This window comes from Oncorhynchus nerka, linkage group LG27 (assembly GCF_034236695.1).
Source record: "Oncorhynchus nerka isolate Pitt River linkage group LG27, Oner_Uvic_2.0, whole genome shotgun sequence".
Lineage (NCBI taxonomy): Eukaryota > Metazoa > Chordata > Actinopteri > Salmoniformes > Salmonidae > Oncorhynchus > Oncorhynchus nerka.
This window is the reverse complement of record NC_088422.1, coordinates 18,342,937-18,360,117: the sequence shown is the minus strand read 5'-3', so window position 1 is coordinate 18,360,117 and position 17,181 is coordinate 18,342,937. Positions and strand designations below refer to the sequence as shown.

The 17,181-nt window shown below is 43.7% G+C and overlaps 1 protein-coding gene across 3 annotated transcripts in view; it reads left to right on the top strand.

Moving 5' to 3' along the window:
• Positions 1-17,181, top strand: part of LOC115111165 (EGF-like repeat and discoidin I-like domain-containing protein 3) — a 228,777-nt gene that overhangs the window by 45,225 nt on the left and 166,371 nt on the right. The window contains exon 2 of one of the 3 annotated variants that reach the window (XM_065011423.1): positions 1,383-1,409. The exons of 1 other annotated variant lie outside the window; for it this stretch is intronic. In XM_065011423.1, coding sequence (XP_064867495.1) covers positions 1,383-1,409 — 27 coding nt within the window. Of the gene's footprint in view, positions 1-1,379; positions 1,410-17,181 lie in introns of all 3 variants that reach the window. One more of the 3 variants, XM_065011422.1, reaches the window with a different exon arrangement.

The window sequence follows — 17,181 nt, the reverse complement described above, 5'->3', positions numbered from 1 at the left end:
CAAGAAAAATAACATGGTAGATGCCACAAAGTCAGGGAAGACAACAGATTTACAGTATATATACAGTAACACCTCCCCTTGGGATCTCTGGGTCTGGCTGGGTGTGTGTCTGCGTGTTTGAGGCAGGCCTGCTCTAGCTTATGATTGGGGTAGATATAGAGAGCTGTGATAACGATGGGAGACAGACAGCCCAGCCCTCAGCCCTGCCACTCACCCATGGCATAGGAATCGGATTAGAAGGGGGATTCGGCCGTGTATGTATGCCTCACAAAGTAATCCTACTGTACACTGGTCCAGAATGATGAGTCCACATTAGTCAGAGGCTAGTAGCCAGTATTTTAGCCATGGAGGCCTTGAAGGGGATGGGGTTTGGCCAAGCACTAACATTTCATGATGCCATTGTGTACATTTATGCTTTTCTGTGGTACTGTGTCTGGTTGATTGTCACCCGCTTACCTGTTATATCGTACAGTATGCATGCATGCTATTGCGTTGTGATGGTGGGGAGGTGGGGGGGTAATATATTGTGTCCGCAGTGTTGGATGTACTGTACATTGTGACTCAATGTGGGAGGATTATTAACAGAGTATTTGAGTGTCTCATCCATCCATCAGTCGAAGGATTAGTAAATTCTTTGATCAATAATTATATTGTAAATACAAAACCTTCAGTGTTCATGATGGAGTTATACCATTATAGCCTTTATAGTTACCCTTTAGTAGTATCATACCATTAAAGCCTTTATAGTTACCCTTTAGTAGTATCATACCTTTAAAGCCTTTATAATGACCCTTTAGTAGTATCATACCATTAAAGCTTTTATAATTACCCTTTAGTAGTATCATACCATTAAAGCCTTTATAGTTACCCTTTAGTAGTATCATACCATTAAAGCCTTTATAATTACCCTTTAGTAGTATCATACCATTAAAGCCTTTATAGTTACCCTTTAGTAGTATCATACCATTAAAGCCTTTATAATTACCCTTTAGTAGTATCATACCATTAAAGCCTTTATAATTACCCTTTAGTAGTATCATACCATTAAAGCCTTTATAATTACCCTTTAGTAGTATCATAATTACCCATTTAAAGCCTTAAAGCCTATAATTACCCTTTAGTAGTAAGCCTTTATAATTACCCTTTAGTAGTATAAAGCATACCATTAAAGCATACCATTAAAGCCTTTATAATTACCCTTTAGTAGTATCATACCATTAAAGCCTTTATAATTACCCTTTAGTAGTATCATACCATTAAAGCCTTTATAATTACCCTTTAGTAGTATTATTTGAAAATCTAACAATAAAGTAACTGCTCTCTCTTTTGCTCCTCCCTTGCTCCCCTCTTCCCTCCCTCCCCTCCCTCTGTCTCTACAGCAGTAGATGGTGTGGAGCTGACTTCAGCAGGTGGGGTATTTCTACAATTGGTAACTTGTGTTCCCCTCATTTGTGTGTGTGTGTGTGTGTGTTCTACCCATCATCAGTACAATCATAATATGACCTTTCCTGTATCCCTTCAACCACTCTCCCACTCTCTCACCTTCTCAAACACACACACACACACACACACACACACACACACACACACACACACACACACACACACACACACACACACACACACACACACCCCTGTGACTGCTGCATTGATTGATTGATTGATTGATTGATTGATCAAGCCCAGTCAGTGTCACTTTGCTTGACTGATCTCCATGTGTCTCTCTTTTTTTGTTGTTAAGTTTTCTTTTAACTTTTTTACCAATGATGTTTACGTGATGCATTTAGTTCCTTTCTCTCTTTGAACAAACATACAACCCTTGCCTAATACTCCCCAAACTCTAAACAAGCATTGAACCAATCAGAGACTTGTGTTGTTCTCCCTTGCAACAGAGAATTTCACAGAACAAAAGTTTACCATTGATCGACAACATAGATTCCCCAAGTTTGAGAACTCAAAACCACTTTGGTCCAGAACACTGCCAAACATCCAACCAAGTCCACAATATTTGATCGCGCAAATATGAATGAAAGAATGAAACTCATTGAAGTAAGCTTATAATTGAGTGATATATAATTCGTGTCAAGACGGTAGGAGTGATTATTCAATTAGATTCTTCCTTTTTTGAGAATGCTCTTCTATAAAAAATCCTCAATAAGCATTCTACACATTCTTCTTACTTGAGAATAGCCATATGAGTCAGGGTAGTTAGTGAGTGGAAAACATTCCATCCCTGTATGAGCTCTGTACCAGGCTGTATCACAACCGGCTTTGATTGGGAGTCCCATAGGGCGGCTCACAATTGGCCCAGCGTCGTCCGGGTTTGGCCAGTGTAGGCCGTCATTGTAAATAAGAATTTGTTCTTAACTGACTTGCCTAGTTAAATAAAGGTTAAATAAAACATTTAAATGAAATGTAAAAACTCTGGTTAGTGTGCCTCCATAAGCATTTCTGTGATATTGTCCTCATGCTTCCTCAAGCAGCTGGCTGATGTTATTTGATGCACTTATTATTAGCATATGGTGTATAACAGGATGGATTGCTGGTGTACCTTGTCCATAGACTGGTTACATGGTAAGGAAAACAATGTGTAATTTTGTCATTTGGGTAACTGTCCCTTTAGGATCAGCACAGTGGTTTATTATAAAAGCCCTCCAATGCATCTTCTGCTGCCTCAGAAAGCATGTTGGGCAATCACATGCTATTTCCAGTTACCTTGAAAGAGGAAAAGAAATGTAACAGAAGAAGCTTTTTATAAACTCTGTATGTATTAAATGGAACTGAAATATTATTTAATGCAGTTTTAGACTTGTCAAATACAGAAAATCCCAGAGTTGAGAGGTCTCTATGAATGTTGTCTGGTTGTTAGTGTTTCTAGTTGGTAATGGGAATACTTTGGGTATACTTTGGGTATCTCCTTGGTGTCAATAGTCTGGAAAGATGAGCCTACGTAAAGTAGGGGTGGCAAAATAGGGGAAGAGATTTGGGAAGAGATTTTTGATCTACCGATTCCATGTCACATGGTTTATGAATTGATGCGCAAAACAATGACTGATTGAAAACTTTGAATTTTTTTACTTAAATTATTATACAAAATTCTTTCAACCAATAGAATGTTATTTACATGGGGGATCCAACCTACCCAGCTCTGTAGATTTAGTTGCGAAGAGGCAGAATCATAAGGTCATTTGTCCATATGTGGCTTGTTTTTGGTCACAGGTCCAGGAATGGATGAATAATTGCAATATTTATCTGGAGCTAACCCTGAAAAGTCATAGTCAATCGATTAATGATATAATAATACTTTTAGCCCCCCAAAATATTTTCAATTTACAATCTGTAGAAACAGTGAGAATAAAGGTTCAGAACTTTTGTGAACCATCACATCACAGTTGAACAAATATATGGCAATTAGAAATCCAATATGGATGGTGTTAAGAGATTTGACATCAATTTTATGTTATTTTAATGGACAAAAAATATGCTTTTCTTTTGAAAACGAGGACATTTCTAGGTGACACCAAACTTTTGAACGGTAGTGTATGTATGTACAGTTGAAGTCGGAAGTTTACATACACTTCGGTTGGAGTCATTAAATGTGATTTTTCAACCACTCCACATTTCTTGTTAACAAACTATAGTTTTGGCAAGTCAATTAGGACGTCTACTTTGTGCATGACACAAGTAATTTTTCCAACACTTGTTTACAGACAGAATTTCACTTATAATTCAGACTATGGATTGCAAATGCACATGTGGACAAAGATCATACTTTTTGTAGAAATGTCCTCTGGTCTGAAGAAACAGAAATAGAACTGTTTGGCTATAATGACCATCGTTATGTTTGTTGGAAAAAGGGGGAGGCTTGCAAGCCGAAGTACACCATCCCAACCGTGAAGCACAGGGGTGGCAGCATCAATTTGTGGGGGTGCTTTGCTGCAGGAGGGTCTGTTGCACTTCACAAAGTAGATGGCATCATGGGGGGGATTATGTGGATATATTGAAGCAACATCTCAAGACATCAGTCAGGGAGTTAAATCTTGGTCGCAAACGGGACTTCCAAATGGACAATGACCCCAAGCATACTTCCAAAGTTGTGGCAAAATGGCTCAAGGACTGGAGTGGCCATCACAAAGCCCTGACCTCAATCCTATAGAAACCTGTGGGCAGAACTGAAAAAGTGTATGCGAGCAAGGAGGCCTACAAACCTGACTCAGTTACACTAGCTCTGTCAGGAGGAATGGGCCAAACTTCACTCAACCTATTGTAGGAAGATTGTGGAAGGCTACCTGAAACGTTTGACCCAAGTTAACAATTTAAAGGCAATGCTAGCAAATACTAACTGAGTGTATGTAAACTTCTGACCCACTGGGAATGTGATGAAAGAAATAAAAGCTGAAATAAATGATTGTCTCTACTATTATTCTGACATTTCACATTCTTAAAATAAAGTGGTGATCCTAACTGACCTAAAACAGGGAATGTTTACTTGGATTAAATGTCAGGAATTGTGAAAAATTGAGTTTAAATGTATTTGGCTAAGGTGTATGTAAACTTCCGATTTCAACTGTATATATAGTTATATTTATGTATGTATATTTATGTTTGTATATACAGTATTTGCAAGAAATATATGGGGCTTTGGAAGTAATGCAGACAATTACATTGATGGAAGCTACAATCTATCTGCAATTTTAAAGCTGATCTAACCCTGAAAAAATCTAATAAAAGTAGGGATCAATTCCATTTCACTCTCAGTCAGTTTTAGTTGGACATTAAATTGTTATATGTCACTGAATTCCTGAATCCATTAATTTAGATGGATTTGACCCTAACTCTGACATATTCAGCTGTGCTGGCACTATAGACAACAGCATTCATATCTCCATGCTCACTTCTGTTTTAGATGGTTACAGTGAGGTCGGAATCATGTGTTGCTATGGTAGAATTTTCTTCTTTGTTATTCAAGTATATAGATTAACCTAATCTGGAACTTTTCACATTTCTGAAATGTTTTTTGATCCTTTAATAATAATGCCTCTGTTTATTTCATAGCAAAGTTGATTTTCTTCATGTGACATTCCATATCACGTGCCCATTTGAGCATGTGAATGTAGGTGTTTAAAAACAATATGCAAGGCAAAACACATGTAGTATCATGTTATGTCGTTTCAGTTACTCACAAATGTGTACACACACTCAGGAAAGCACAAACACAAGCACGCGTACACACACACAGACAGTACACAAAAAATGACTAGTGCTATTATACTTTGTTGTTTCACTAAGTAACTAATGTTTTGTAATTACAGGTTTGAAAGTCACCTGTGAATTACCATGTTAATAACTCGTCCAAAAATCTGACCTTGTTACAAGGTGCCACTGCCATCAAATGAACATGTCATTCCAGGGTAATAGAGGGGGTATGTCAGTGTGAAATCAATGGAACATCTCTCACCAGTCATATCAGCTGAAAAGCTGCCTGACATCCAGGCAACACAGCCTTCATCCAGGCAACACAGCCTTCAACCAGGCAACACAGCCATCATCCAGGCAACACAGCCATCATCCAGGCAACACAGCCTTCAGCCAGGCAACACAGCCTTCATCCAGGCAACACAGCCATCATCCAGGCAACACAGCCATCATCCAGGCAACACAGCCATCATCCAGGCAACATAGCCATCATCCAGGCAACACAGCCTTCATCCAGGCAATACAACCATCATCCAGGCAACACAGCCTTCATCCAGGCAACACAGCCATCATCCAGGCAACACAGCCTTCATCCAGGCAACACAGCCATCATCCAGGCAACACAGCCTTCATCCAGGCAACACAGCCATCATCCAGGCAACACAGCCTTCATCCAGGCAACACAGCCATCATCCAGGCATCACAACCTTCATCCAGGCATCACAACCATCATCCAGGAAACACAGCCTTCATTTGAATATGTTCCCTAACACCAGTCATGGCAAACCACACAGTAATCAGCCAATGTTTGCTGTTTGATAGGGTCAGGTGTTACAAGCTTTAGTTGTGTGAATATATCCATGTGGAAAGAATCCTGCACTTGTAAAAAACTAAATGTGCATGTTTGACTACAGAGTGAAATAAAAACGGTGAAAATGTCAAAAGTACCAGTCAAAAGTTTGGATACACCTACTAATTTCAGGCTTTTTCTTTATTTTTACTATTTTCTACATTGAAGACATCAACACTGTGAAATAACACATATGGAATCATGTAGTAACCAAAAAAGTCTTAAACAAATCAAAACATTATATTTGAGATTCTTCAAAGTAGCATCGCTTTGCCTTGATGACAGCTTTGCACACTCTTCTCTCAACCAGCTTCATGAGGTAGTCACCGGGAATACATTTCAATTAACAGATGTGCCTTGTGAAAAGTATGTTTGTGAAATTTCTTTCAGCCAATCAGTTGTGTTGTGACAAGATAGGGGTGGTATACAGAAGATAGCATTATTTGGTAAAATAACCATTCCATATTATGGCAAGAACAGTTCAAATAAGCATAGAGAAATGACAGTCCATCATTACTTTAAGACATGAAGGTCAGTCAATCCCGAACATTTCATGAACTTTGAAAGTTTCTTCAAGTGCAGTCGCAAAAACCATCAAGCGCTGTGATGAAACTGGCTCTCATGAGGACCGCCACAGGAAAGGAAGACCCAGAGTTATCCCTGCTGCAGAAGATAAGTTCATTAAAGTTACCAGAAATTGCAGCCCAAATAAGTGCTTCACTGAGTTCAAGTAACAGACACATCTCAACATCAACTGTTCAGAGGAGATTGCATGAAACAGACCTTAATGGTAGAATTGCTGCAAAGAAACCACTAAAGGACACCAATTATCACGAATCCCGCTTCCTGAGTCTGTGTTTGCCTGTGTTTCTGTCCTGGAGTGTGTTTCCGGTGTCCTGGAACGCACCCTGTCTGGTTGCCGGGCGAATTAGCTTGTTGGGAGATCGATGTTCACCCGCACCTGTATCCCATCAGTAATCTGCACACCTGTCCTGATCATCACCTCTCCCCTTCAAAAGCTCTGACCTGACATCCATTCCCTGCCGGATCGTTAGCCATGAACAGTATGTTGTGCCATAGTATCAGCCTCAAGTTGGATAGAATTTGTTTTGTTGTTTTTTACGTATTGCTTGCCTTAAACTTACCTCCGTTTGTTCTGTCTTCAGTTACTCACCCGGATCATTTACCCCATTCCCGCCTGGTCGTCGGAGGATTCCGCTACCCCATTGGATCCACCTATTTACTCCCATCAACTCTACCAATCATCTACCCATTCACATTCACTTGTAAATAAATACTCACCTTCTTCCTACTCTCCTTGTCCTGGTCTGCTTCTGGGTTCGATTTTGAAAGAACGTGACAGAACGATCCGGCCAAGGATGAACCCAGCGGACCTGGACTCCGTTTGCCATGCCATTACCCAGCAGGAGAAGATGTTGGGACAACACAACACGGCGCTACACGAGATAGCGGGTTCAATCCGGAACTTATCGGATAGATTAACGAGTATCCAGGATCAGCTCAGGTTGCCGGCGGATCATCCACCACCTGTTTCACCCATATCACCTGCCGATTCGGGAGCGGGTTCCTTCCGTGAGCCCAAGGTTCCGACACCGGAGAAGTACGAGGGAGATCTGGGAGGATGCCGTTCATTTCTTTTACAGTGTGGGTTAGTTTTTGATCTGCAGCCCTACTCTTACGTCACAGATAAGGCTAGGATAGCTTTTGTTTTTGAGCTGCTGCGTGGTAGAGCTCTGGAATGGGCTTCAGCTGTTTGGGAACGACGGGACACATGCATGACGTCATACCAGGGTTTCACGGCAGAGATGAGGTAAGGACGCAGCTAAATGTTTGTTCTCTCTTCGCCAAGGAGCTCGCAGTGTGGCAGACTTTGTGATAGAATTCAGGACATTGGCTGTGGAGAGTGGTTGGAATGAGGAATCACTACAAGCGGTTTTTTACCAGGGGTTGTCGGAGCAACTGAAGGACGAGCTGATCTCCTATCCAGAGCCTAGTGACCTAGATAGTTTGGTCACCTTAGCTATTCGGGTAGATAATAGAGTCCGAGAGAGAAGGAGGGAGAAGCAGTGGGGTCCATCTAATCAATCTGAGACTCGGTTACCATTCGGGTCAGGAAGTGGACCAGAACGGGTTGATCATTTTGCCTTACACAGGATTAGTGGAGGAGTCCTGCCGCCAGATCCTGAACCTATGCAAGTGGGGCGGCACGGGTTAACTAAGGACGAGCGCCAACGTAGACGTGAGACCAACAGCTGCCTCTACTGTGGTAGCTCGGGACATTACATCTCTGTTTGTCCTCAGCGCCCGTTAAACTGCTCGGCTCGTTAAGTTTGGGAGGTTTGTTAGCGAGCCAGTTTCAACCTCTCAAGAGCCCTGTCAGACCTCATTTTCCTGCTACCCTCATAAATAAGAATCAGAGTTTAGCGATTAACGCTTTCATCAATTCAGGTGCCGATGACAGCTTCATTGATGCTGACTTAGTGGAACAGCTGGGGCTTTCCAAGGAGCAATTACCGGAAGCCATTGAAGCAACCACTCTGAACGGCAGTAGTCTGGCACGGATCACTATGAGGACTGAACCCGGTTAAGATGTTGTTGTCGGGGAATCATTCAGAGGTTATTTCTTTTTTCATTTTGCCTTCCCCCCGTGTTCCTCTGGTTCTTGGATACCCCTGGCTAAGAGAACACAATCCTTTGTTCGATTGGGTGACTGGTAAGGTAACTAGTTGGAGCATTGAGTGCCATGCTAACTGCCTCAGGACTGCCTGTTCTCATGCTGTCCCCAGTCGGGTCAGTGAGTCTGCTCCTCCTGATTTGTCCCTGGTTCCTGAAACACATCACGAGTTGGGTGAGGTGTTCAGTAAGCAGAAAGCTCAGTCACTTCCTCCCCACCGACCTTATGATTGTACAATTAAGCTGTTCCCTGGAGCTGCCTTTCCCAAGGGACGGTTATACAGTATTTCTCGACCTGAGCGGGAAGCCCTGGAGACCTACATAAAGGAGTCTCTTGCTGCAGGTCTCATTCGTCCCTCGTCATCACCACTGGGAGCTGGATTTTTTTTTGTGAGTAAGAAGGATGGCTCTCTTCGACCGTGTATTGATTATCGGGGGTTGAATGATATTACGGTCAAGAACAAGTACCCCTTGCCCTTGATGAGCTCCGCTTTCGATTCTTTACAGGGTGCTACTGTGTTTACGAAGCTTGATCTACGCAATGCGTATCATCTGGTTCGGATCAAAGAGGAGGACGAGTGGTTGACTGGATTCAATACACCTATGGGACATTTCGAGTACCAGGTGATGCCGTTTGGACTTTCCAACGCTCCAGCAGTGTTCCAAGGTTTGGTGAATGACGTGCTGAGGGATATGATCGGTCTGTTTGTGTTCGTTTACCTGGATGACATCCTGATTTTCTCCAAGGAGCTTTCCAGCCACATCCAGCATGTTAAGCAGGTCCTGCAGCGGTTATTGGAGAACCGTCTGTTTGTGAAGGCAGAGAAGTGTGATTTTCACGCACACACTACATCCTTCCTCAGGTACATCATCTCCAGGGGTGAGATCAAGATGGACCAAGAGAAGGTTCGGGCGGTTCGGGATTGGGCCCGGCCCGGTACGAGATTGCAGCTCCAGAGATTCCTGGGATTTGCGAACTTCTATCGGAGGTTTATCCGTGATTACAGCCGGGTGGCCGCCCCTTTAACTGCTCTGACGTCTTGCACCAGAATTTTCTGTTGGACTCCTGAGGCAGACCGAGCATTTCTGAACTTGAAGAGCCGATTCACCAACGCGCCGATTCTCTCTCAACCTGACACTTCCCGTCAGTTTGTTGTTGAGGTGGACGCGTCTGATGTGGGGGTGGGCGCCATCCTGTCCCAGCGTAGCTCCACTGACGGTAAAACTCCATCCCTGCGCCTTCTAATCTTGTCGTCTTTCACCAGCTGAGAGAAACTACGATGTGGGTAACCGGGAGCTTCTCGCTGTGAAGCTTGCCTTGGAGGAGTGGCGTCACTGGTTGGAGGGAGCGGAGCAACCGTTTGTGGTCTGGACTGACCACAAGAATCTGGCTTACGTGCAATCGGCTAAACGTCTCAACTCCCGTCAGGCCAGGTGGGCTTTGTTTTTTGGACGCTTCAATTTTTCCCTGACGTTCCGACCTGGGTCGAAGAACGGCAAAGCGGACGCCTTGTCCCGGATGTTCTCCAAGACAGATGAGAGTGGGGCCAAGACTGAGACGATTCTTCCCCAGAACCTTGTCGTGGGAGCCGTTACATGGAGGATGTGATGGCGGCTCTTCGGACGCAGCCCGGCCCCGGTAACGGTCCACCCGGTCGGTTGTTCGTGCCTGAGTCGGTCCGTTCTGCTGTTCTTCAGTGGTCCCACGCCAGCAAGATAGCTTGTCACCCTGGCGTTGCTCGGACTATGGCGCTACTGCGCAGACGATTTTGGTGGACTGCCATGGGAGAAGATACCCGGAGGTTTGTTGCCGCATGTCCTGTTTGTGCTCAGAACAAAAGTACCAATCGGCCCAGCTCTGGGCTTCTTCACCCCCTACCTATTCCTCGGCGACCTTGGTCGCATCTGGCCCTGGATTTTGTCACAGGATTGCCCCCTTCTGTTGGGAACACGGTCATTCTGACCATTGTGGACAGATTCAGCAAGTTTGCTCATTTTGTCCCTCTCTCCAAGCTTCCATCTGCCACGGAGACGTCCGAGATCCTGGTTAGGGAGGTTTTCAGGGTCCACGGATTGCCCAGTGACATTGTTTCTGACCGTGGTCCTCAGTTTACCTCTGCTGTCTGGAGATCCTTCTGTTTGGCCATTGGAGCTACACTCAGTCTCACTTCTGGATTTCACCCACAATCTAATGGTCAGGCGGAGAGAGCCAACCAGAAGATGGAGTCCACGCTGTGTTGTCTTGTCTCCTCTGATCCCACCTCTTGGTCATCTCAATTACCCTGGTTCGAGTATGCCCATAATACCCTTCCTTCATCTGCCACTGGGATGTCCCCCTTCCAATGCCTGTACGGATACCAACCTCCCTTGTTTCCTTCTCAGGAGAGGGATCTTTCGGTTCCTTCGGTCCAGGCCCACATTCGTCGTTGCCACCGGACCTGGCATCGGGCCAGGAAGGTCCTCCTTAGAGTTTCTGACCGGTATCAGATCCAGGCGAATCGTCGCCGTATTCCTGCTCCCGCTTATACCATCGGAGATAAGGTTTGGTTGGCTACACAGGATCTTCCTCTACGGACTGAGTCGAGGAAACTGTCACCAAAGTTCATTGGTCCGTTTGTGGTGGAGAGAATCATTAACCCTGTTGTGGTCCGACTCAAATTGCCGGCAACGCTTCGAGTACACCCCACCTTTCATGTCTCCCGCCTCAAGCCGGTTCTCCTCAGTCCTCTGTTGCCCCCTCCTCCTCGTCCTCCTCCTCCTCGGATGATCAGAGGTGGTCCTGCCTACACGGTGCGCCGCATAATGGATTCCAGACGGCGGGGTCGAGGTTTCCAATATCTCGTGGATTGGGAAGGATATGGTCCAGAGGAGAGGAGTTGGATTCCTCGGCGTCAGATCCTTGATGACGACCTGCTTCGTGACTTCTACCGCCTCCACCCTGGCGCTCCAGGTAGTCCGCCCGGTGGCGTTCGTCGGAGGGGGGGGGGTACTGTCACGAATCCCGCTTCCTGAGTCTGTGTTTGCCTGTGTTTTTGTTCTGGAGTGTGTTTCCGGTGTCCTGGAACGCACCCTGTCTGGTTGCCGGGCGAATTAGCTTGTTGGGAGATCGATGTTCACCCGCACCTGTATCCCATCAGTAATCTTCACACCTGTCCTGATCATCACCTCTCCCCTTCAAAAGCTCTGACCTGACATCCATTCCCTGCCGGATCGTTAGCCATGAACTGTATGTTGTGCCATAGTATCAGCCTCAAGTTGGATAGAATTTGTTTTGTTGTTTTTTACGTATTGCTTGCCTTAAACTTACCTCCGTTTGTTCTGTCTTCAGTTACTCACCCGGATCATTTACCCCATTCCCGCCTGGTCGGAGGAGGATTCCGCTACCCCATTGAATCCACCTATTTACTCCCATCAACTCACCACCGCTGCCCGCTACGCCACCTGGATATATCTACCCATTCACATTCACTTGTAAATAAATACTCACCTTCTTCCTACTCTCCTTGTCCTGGTCTGCTTCTGGGTTCGATTTTGAAAGAACGTGACACCAATAATAAGAAGAGAGTTGTTTGGGTCAAGAAACACGAGCAATGGACGGACATTAGACCGGTGGAAATCAGTCCTTTGGTCTGATGAGTCCAAATTTGAGATTTTTGGTTCCAACTGCCATGTCTTTTTGAGATGCAGAGTAGGTGAACGGATGATCTCCGCATTTGTGGTTCACACCGTGAATCATGAAGGAGGAGGTATAAAGGTGTGGGAGTGCTTTGCTGGTGACACTGTCAGTGATTTATTTAGAATTCAAGAGACACTTGAAATCTGCAGCAATACGCCATCCCATTCGGCAGCAATACGCCATCTGGTTTGCGCTTAGTGCACTATCATTTGTTTTTCAACAGGACAATCACCCAACACACCTTCAGGCTGTGTAAGGGCTATTTGACCAAGAATGAGAGCGATGGAGTGCTGCATCAGATGACCTGGCCTCCACAATCACTCAACCGCAACCCAATTGAGATGGTTTGGAATGAGTTGGACCGCAGAGTGAGTGAAAAGCAGCCTTCAAGTGCTCAGCATATGTGGGAACTCCTTCAAGACTATTGGAAAAGCATTCCAGGTGAAGCTGGTTGAGAGAATGCCAAAAGTGTGCTAATCTGTCATCAAGGCAAAAGGTGGCTACTTTGAAGAATCTAAAATATATTTTGATATTGGTTACTACATGATTCCTTATGTGTTATTTCATAGTTTTGATGTCTTCACAATTATTATACAATGTAGAAAATAGTATAAATAAAGAAAAACCTATGAATGAGTAGGTGTGTCCATACTTTTGACTGGTACTGTATATGTATCGCAGAATTGGGGAGAAACATTATTTTGTAATGCTAAAGTTGAAATCTGAAGCAGTGCTTAATAAAACGAAGTGTGACACATTTGTATAGCATTCGCCGACAGCTTCAGGAATTATCTTCAATTTTGTGAACATCAGGACATACAGTATCTGTTACGTACGCCTCTTGGAGGAGGGAACGCAACACCCCACTACATCTCAACTCCCCGGGGAGTGAAAAAAGTATGTGATCGTAGGTGCAGGAAGGACGACAGAGGCAGAGAAAAATACCATTTACAGGGAATTTATTATTTCTAAACACGGTAATGTGGGAAAAGGGTCTGGACGGAACCAAAGCAAAGAAAGTCGAAGTTAAGGAATCCTCTCTCTAGAGGACTTACCTAGTGTGCATAGACAGATTAAATACTACGGGTTATGTATGCCCGCAGGCACGCTCCCAAGGTGCATTCCCCTTCCCCCCCTGGGAACAAATGAAACCGAATAATTTACCAATAATTTACGTGAACAATTTCATTAACCAATAACACTAAGTCCTATTGGCATACACATACCTATGAAGGAGCGGCTACAAAATAATATCATCAAAACTTTTACTGACCGCCACAACAACCAACACAGGACATAAAAAGAAGCTCTCCTCCCTGAGGGAGGAACACTGGCTTTTATCAAGTTGGTAATTGAAGAGACAGCTGTATCCCCTGACAATCGGGAGGGGTCAGAGCTCCAATCAGCGATGGGGTCGACCAATCAGCTGCTCAGGAATCCAGGAAGCCATTTCCTGAAATACATACACATACAAACCCACAACAACACAGAAACTGGGGAACGTAACAGTATCCCTTCTCTTTATTGGATACGAAATACACATCATTTTTAATTACTGCAATACCCGTTTGCTCTCTACTGGTTTTAATTAACGATGAATTTGATATGCATTTTTAATATGTGGTAAGGGAGCATTCATTATTTCGCTTGTGAGGGCCTTATTAATCCCCATAAACTTGTTTAATATATTAATAATGTACTGTGCATTCTGCAAGTATTCAGAGCCCTTGACTTTTTCCACATTTTGTTACGTTACAGCCTTATTCTAAAATGCATGAAATCGTTTTTCACCCTCATCAATCTATAAGCAATACCCCAGAATGACAAAGCAAAAACAGGTTTTTAGAAATTTTTGCAAAAAAACGAAAACATCACATTTACTCAAGTATTCAGACCCTTTACTCAGTACTTTGTTGAAGCACCTTTGGTAGCGATTACAGCCTTGAGTCTTCTTGGGTATGAAGCTACAAGCTTGGCACAACTGTATTTGGGAGTTTCTTCCATTCTTCTCTGCAGATCCTCTCAAGGTCTGTCAGGTTGGATAGGGAGCATCACTGCACAGCTATTTTCAGGTCTCTCCAGAGATGTTTGACCGGGTTCAAATCCAAGCTCTGGCTGGGCCACTCAAGGACATTCAGTGGCTTGTCCCAAAGCCACTCCTGTGTTGTCTTGGCTGTGTGCTTATGGTCATAGCCCTGTTAGAAGGTCAGCCTTCGCCCCAGTGTGAGGCTCTGGAGTAGGTTTTCATCAAGGATCGCTCTGTACTTTGCTCCGTTCATCTTTCCCTCGATCCTGACTAGTCTCCCAGTCCCTGCCACTGAATAACATCCCCACAGTATGATGCTGCCACCACCATGCTTCACCGTAGGGATGGTGCCTGGTTTCCTCCAGATGAGACGCTTAGCATTCAGGCCAAATAGTTCAATCTTGGTTTCATCAGACCAGAGAATCTTGTTTGTCATGGTCTGAGAATCCTTTAGGTGCCTTTTGGCAAAATTTAAGCGGGCTGTCATGTACCCTTTTACTGCTTCTGTCTGGCTACTCTACCGTACAATTCCTTCAACATCATGGCTTGGTTTCTGCTCTGACATGCACTTTCAACTGTGGGACCTTATATAGACAGGTGTATGCCTTTCCAAATCATGACCAAGTAATTGAATTTAAAACAGGTGGATTCCAATCAGGTTGAAGAAACATCTCAATGATGACCAATGGAAACAGGATGCTTCTAAGCTCATTTCCGAGTCTCATAGCAAAGGGTCTGAATACTTACAGTATATAAATAAGTTATTTCTGTTTTATATTTTTAATAAGTTTCAAAGAAAAGTCTAAAATCCTGTTTTTGCTATGTGATTACGGGGTATTGTGTGTAGATTGATGAGGGGGAAAAGGGTATTTTGTCCATTTTAGAATAATTATGTAACGCAACAAAATATGGAAAAATGGAAGGGGTCTGAATACTTTCTGAATGCACTGTATCTACGGCTCTTTTTGTAAACGGGGGTGGAGTTGCAGGTTTAATGGGCACTGGTTGGCCATTATGTAACACAAGACTGGACTTTCTGTGTAAAATAACACTTTATATAATGGCCATGCTGCATTTCTGTGCTCTACTCTTAGACCTGGACCACTCAGACATTGACATGCTAAAAGCTCCTCACAATTCCGGTACATTCAGCGTGAGATCTTGCACAGTGCAAGCTTCTTTACAGTATGCATAATGGTGCTCCTAAAGTAGCCATTTCCCTTCTCTTTCAATCTGCATACAATAATCTCTACGATTCCACTGTGATGTTTGAAAAAAGATACTAAGTGAAAAGCTTGGCACAGCTTTTTCGTCCTCTTATTAGTTCAAGTGTGCGAGTAATACCTTATACGCACTAATGCTAATTTAGCCTTATTGCAGATTTGACCACTTAATGGCAGTATGATCTCCATTCAGTCTAATACACTATTTAAATCATGTTACTGATGTTGAACAAATCACTCTTTCACACATAATTATGTGCTGCTTTATTTCCAATGCCTGACGTGTCAGAAGCAGTGCTGACATATGAGGCTCGGCCCTTATTATTAATGAACTGTTAGGAAAGAAGCCGTGTTTGTGTTCTGCACAGAGGTGCTTAAGAGGAGTCAGCTGGGGCTTTTTCTGCAGATATTAAGATCTCTATTGGGGTAACCTTGTATGGGATCACATTCCCTGTATATATTGGATGAAAGGAAATGGAAAACACCATGACCTTTTAACTTCCTCTATGCCTCTCTTTGTTGTAGCTTTTCCTCCCGTACTTTCTTCCTTTTGAGAAATGTGCTTGACAGATCTCGATGAAGTCATATGAGCTTGACTGGTTAACAAAACTCTTTATGGAATGAAGCACAGGCTTTCTTTCATTCCATTATGAGCTGGGCATTCATGACTTTTCCAGATTCACAGAATGTCCAATGCGTGATAAGGGCCTATGCATTGCCAATAATAAGTGAATCAGTCAATGCCTGACTGTATTATGGAGAGACTTATGCCAGCGAACTTTCGTTGACCACCCTGGTGCGGCGACTCTTCTCCTGGAGCAGTCTTTGTCTGATTGGCTCAGGCCTAATTAGGTTTGATTGGCTCACATGGTCAGAACAGGAAGAACTTTCTTCCAAGGTCCCCTCTGCTACTGTTGTGACATTTCCATGTTCTGACTAGTCTTTCCTTCTCTTCCTCTTCTGTCAACGGTCGGTGTATTTTGTTTTGACCTCACTGGGAGATATATTTGACATGCCGGAGTCTTAGGCAGTTCCGTCTTACGTCTTTGATGTGCCTTTTATACTTTCTGACTTTGCAAGTGCATTCGTCTGTCATTGTCAAATGTCAATGTGTCTGATCCATTTCGTCATGGCAGGGTGCAAGGACATGTACAGATAGAAAGGTAAAGAGGAAAGGACTTACTAAAAGCATCCCAGGATGTGTCCTGCTGAGAAGGCTACTGTCCGTTAATGTGGACCCATGCCAGTTGCTATCAGAGAGCACTGGGAAGGGTGGGCTGAAGAAGCAGTGTCAAATAAAAGGAAGTGACATAATCAGGCCAATGTTAGAGCCCTGTGCCGTCTCACCAAGTATACATTTAGAGCAGAGGCTCTGAATTGGAACTTCCTAATTTACCACCCTTGAATGCATGCAAGTGGAAAATACACACAATTTAAAGGACTGAGGGTTCACAATGTGTTACAAATTACATTTGATTGCATAATCTATAAACAATTTTATGTATATCTTTACTGT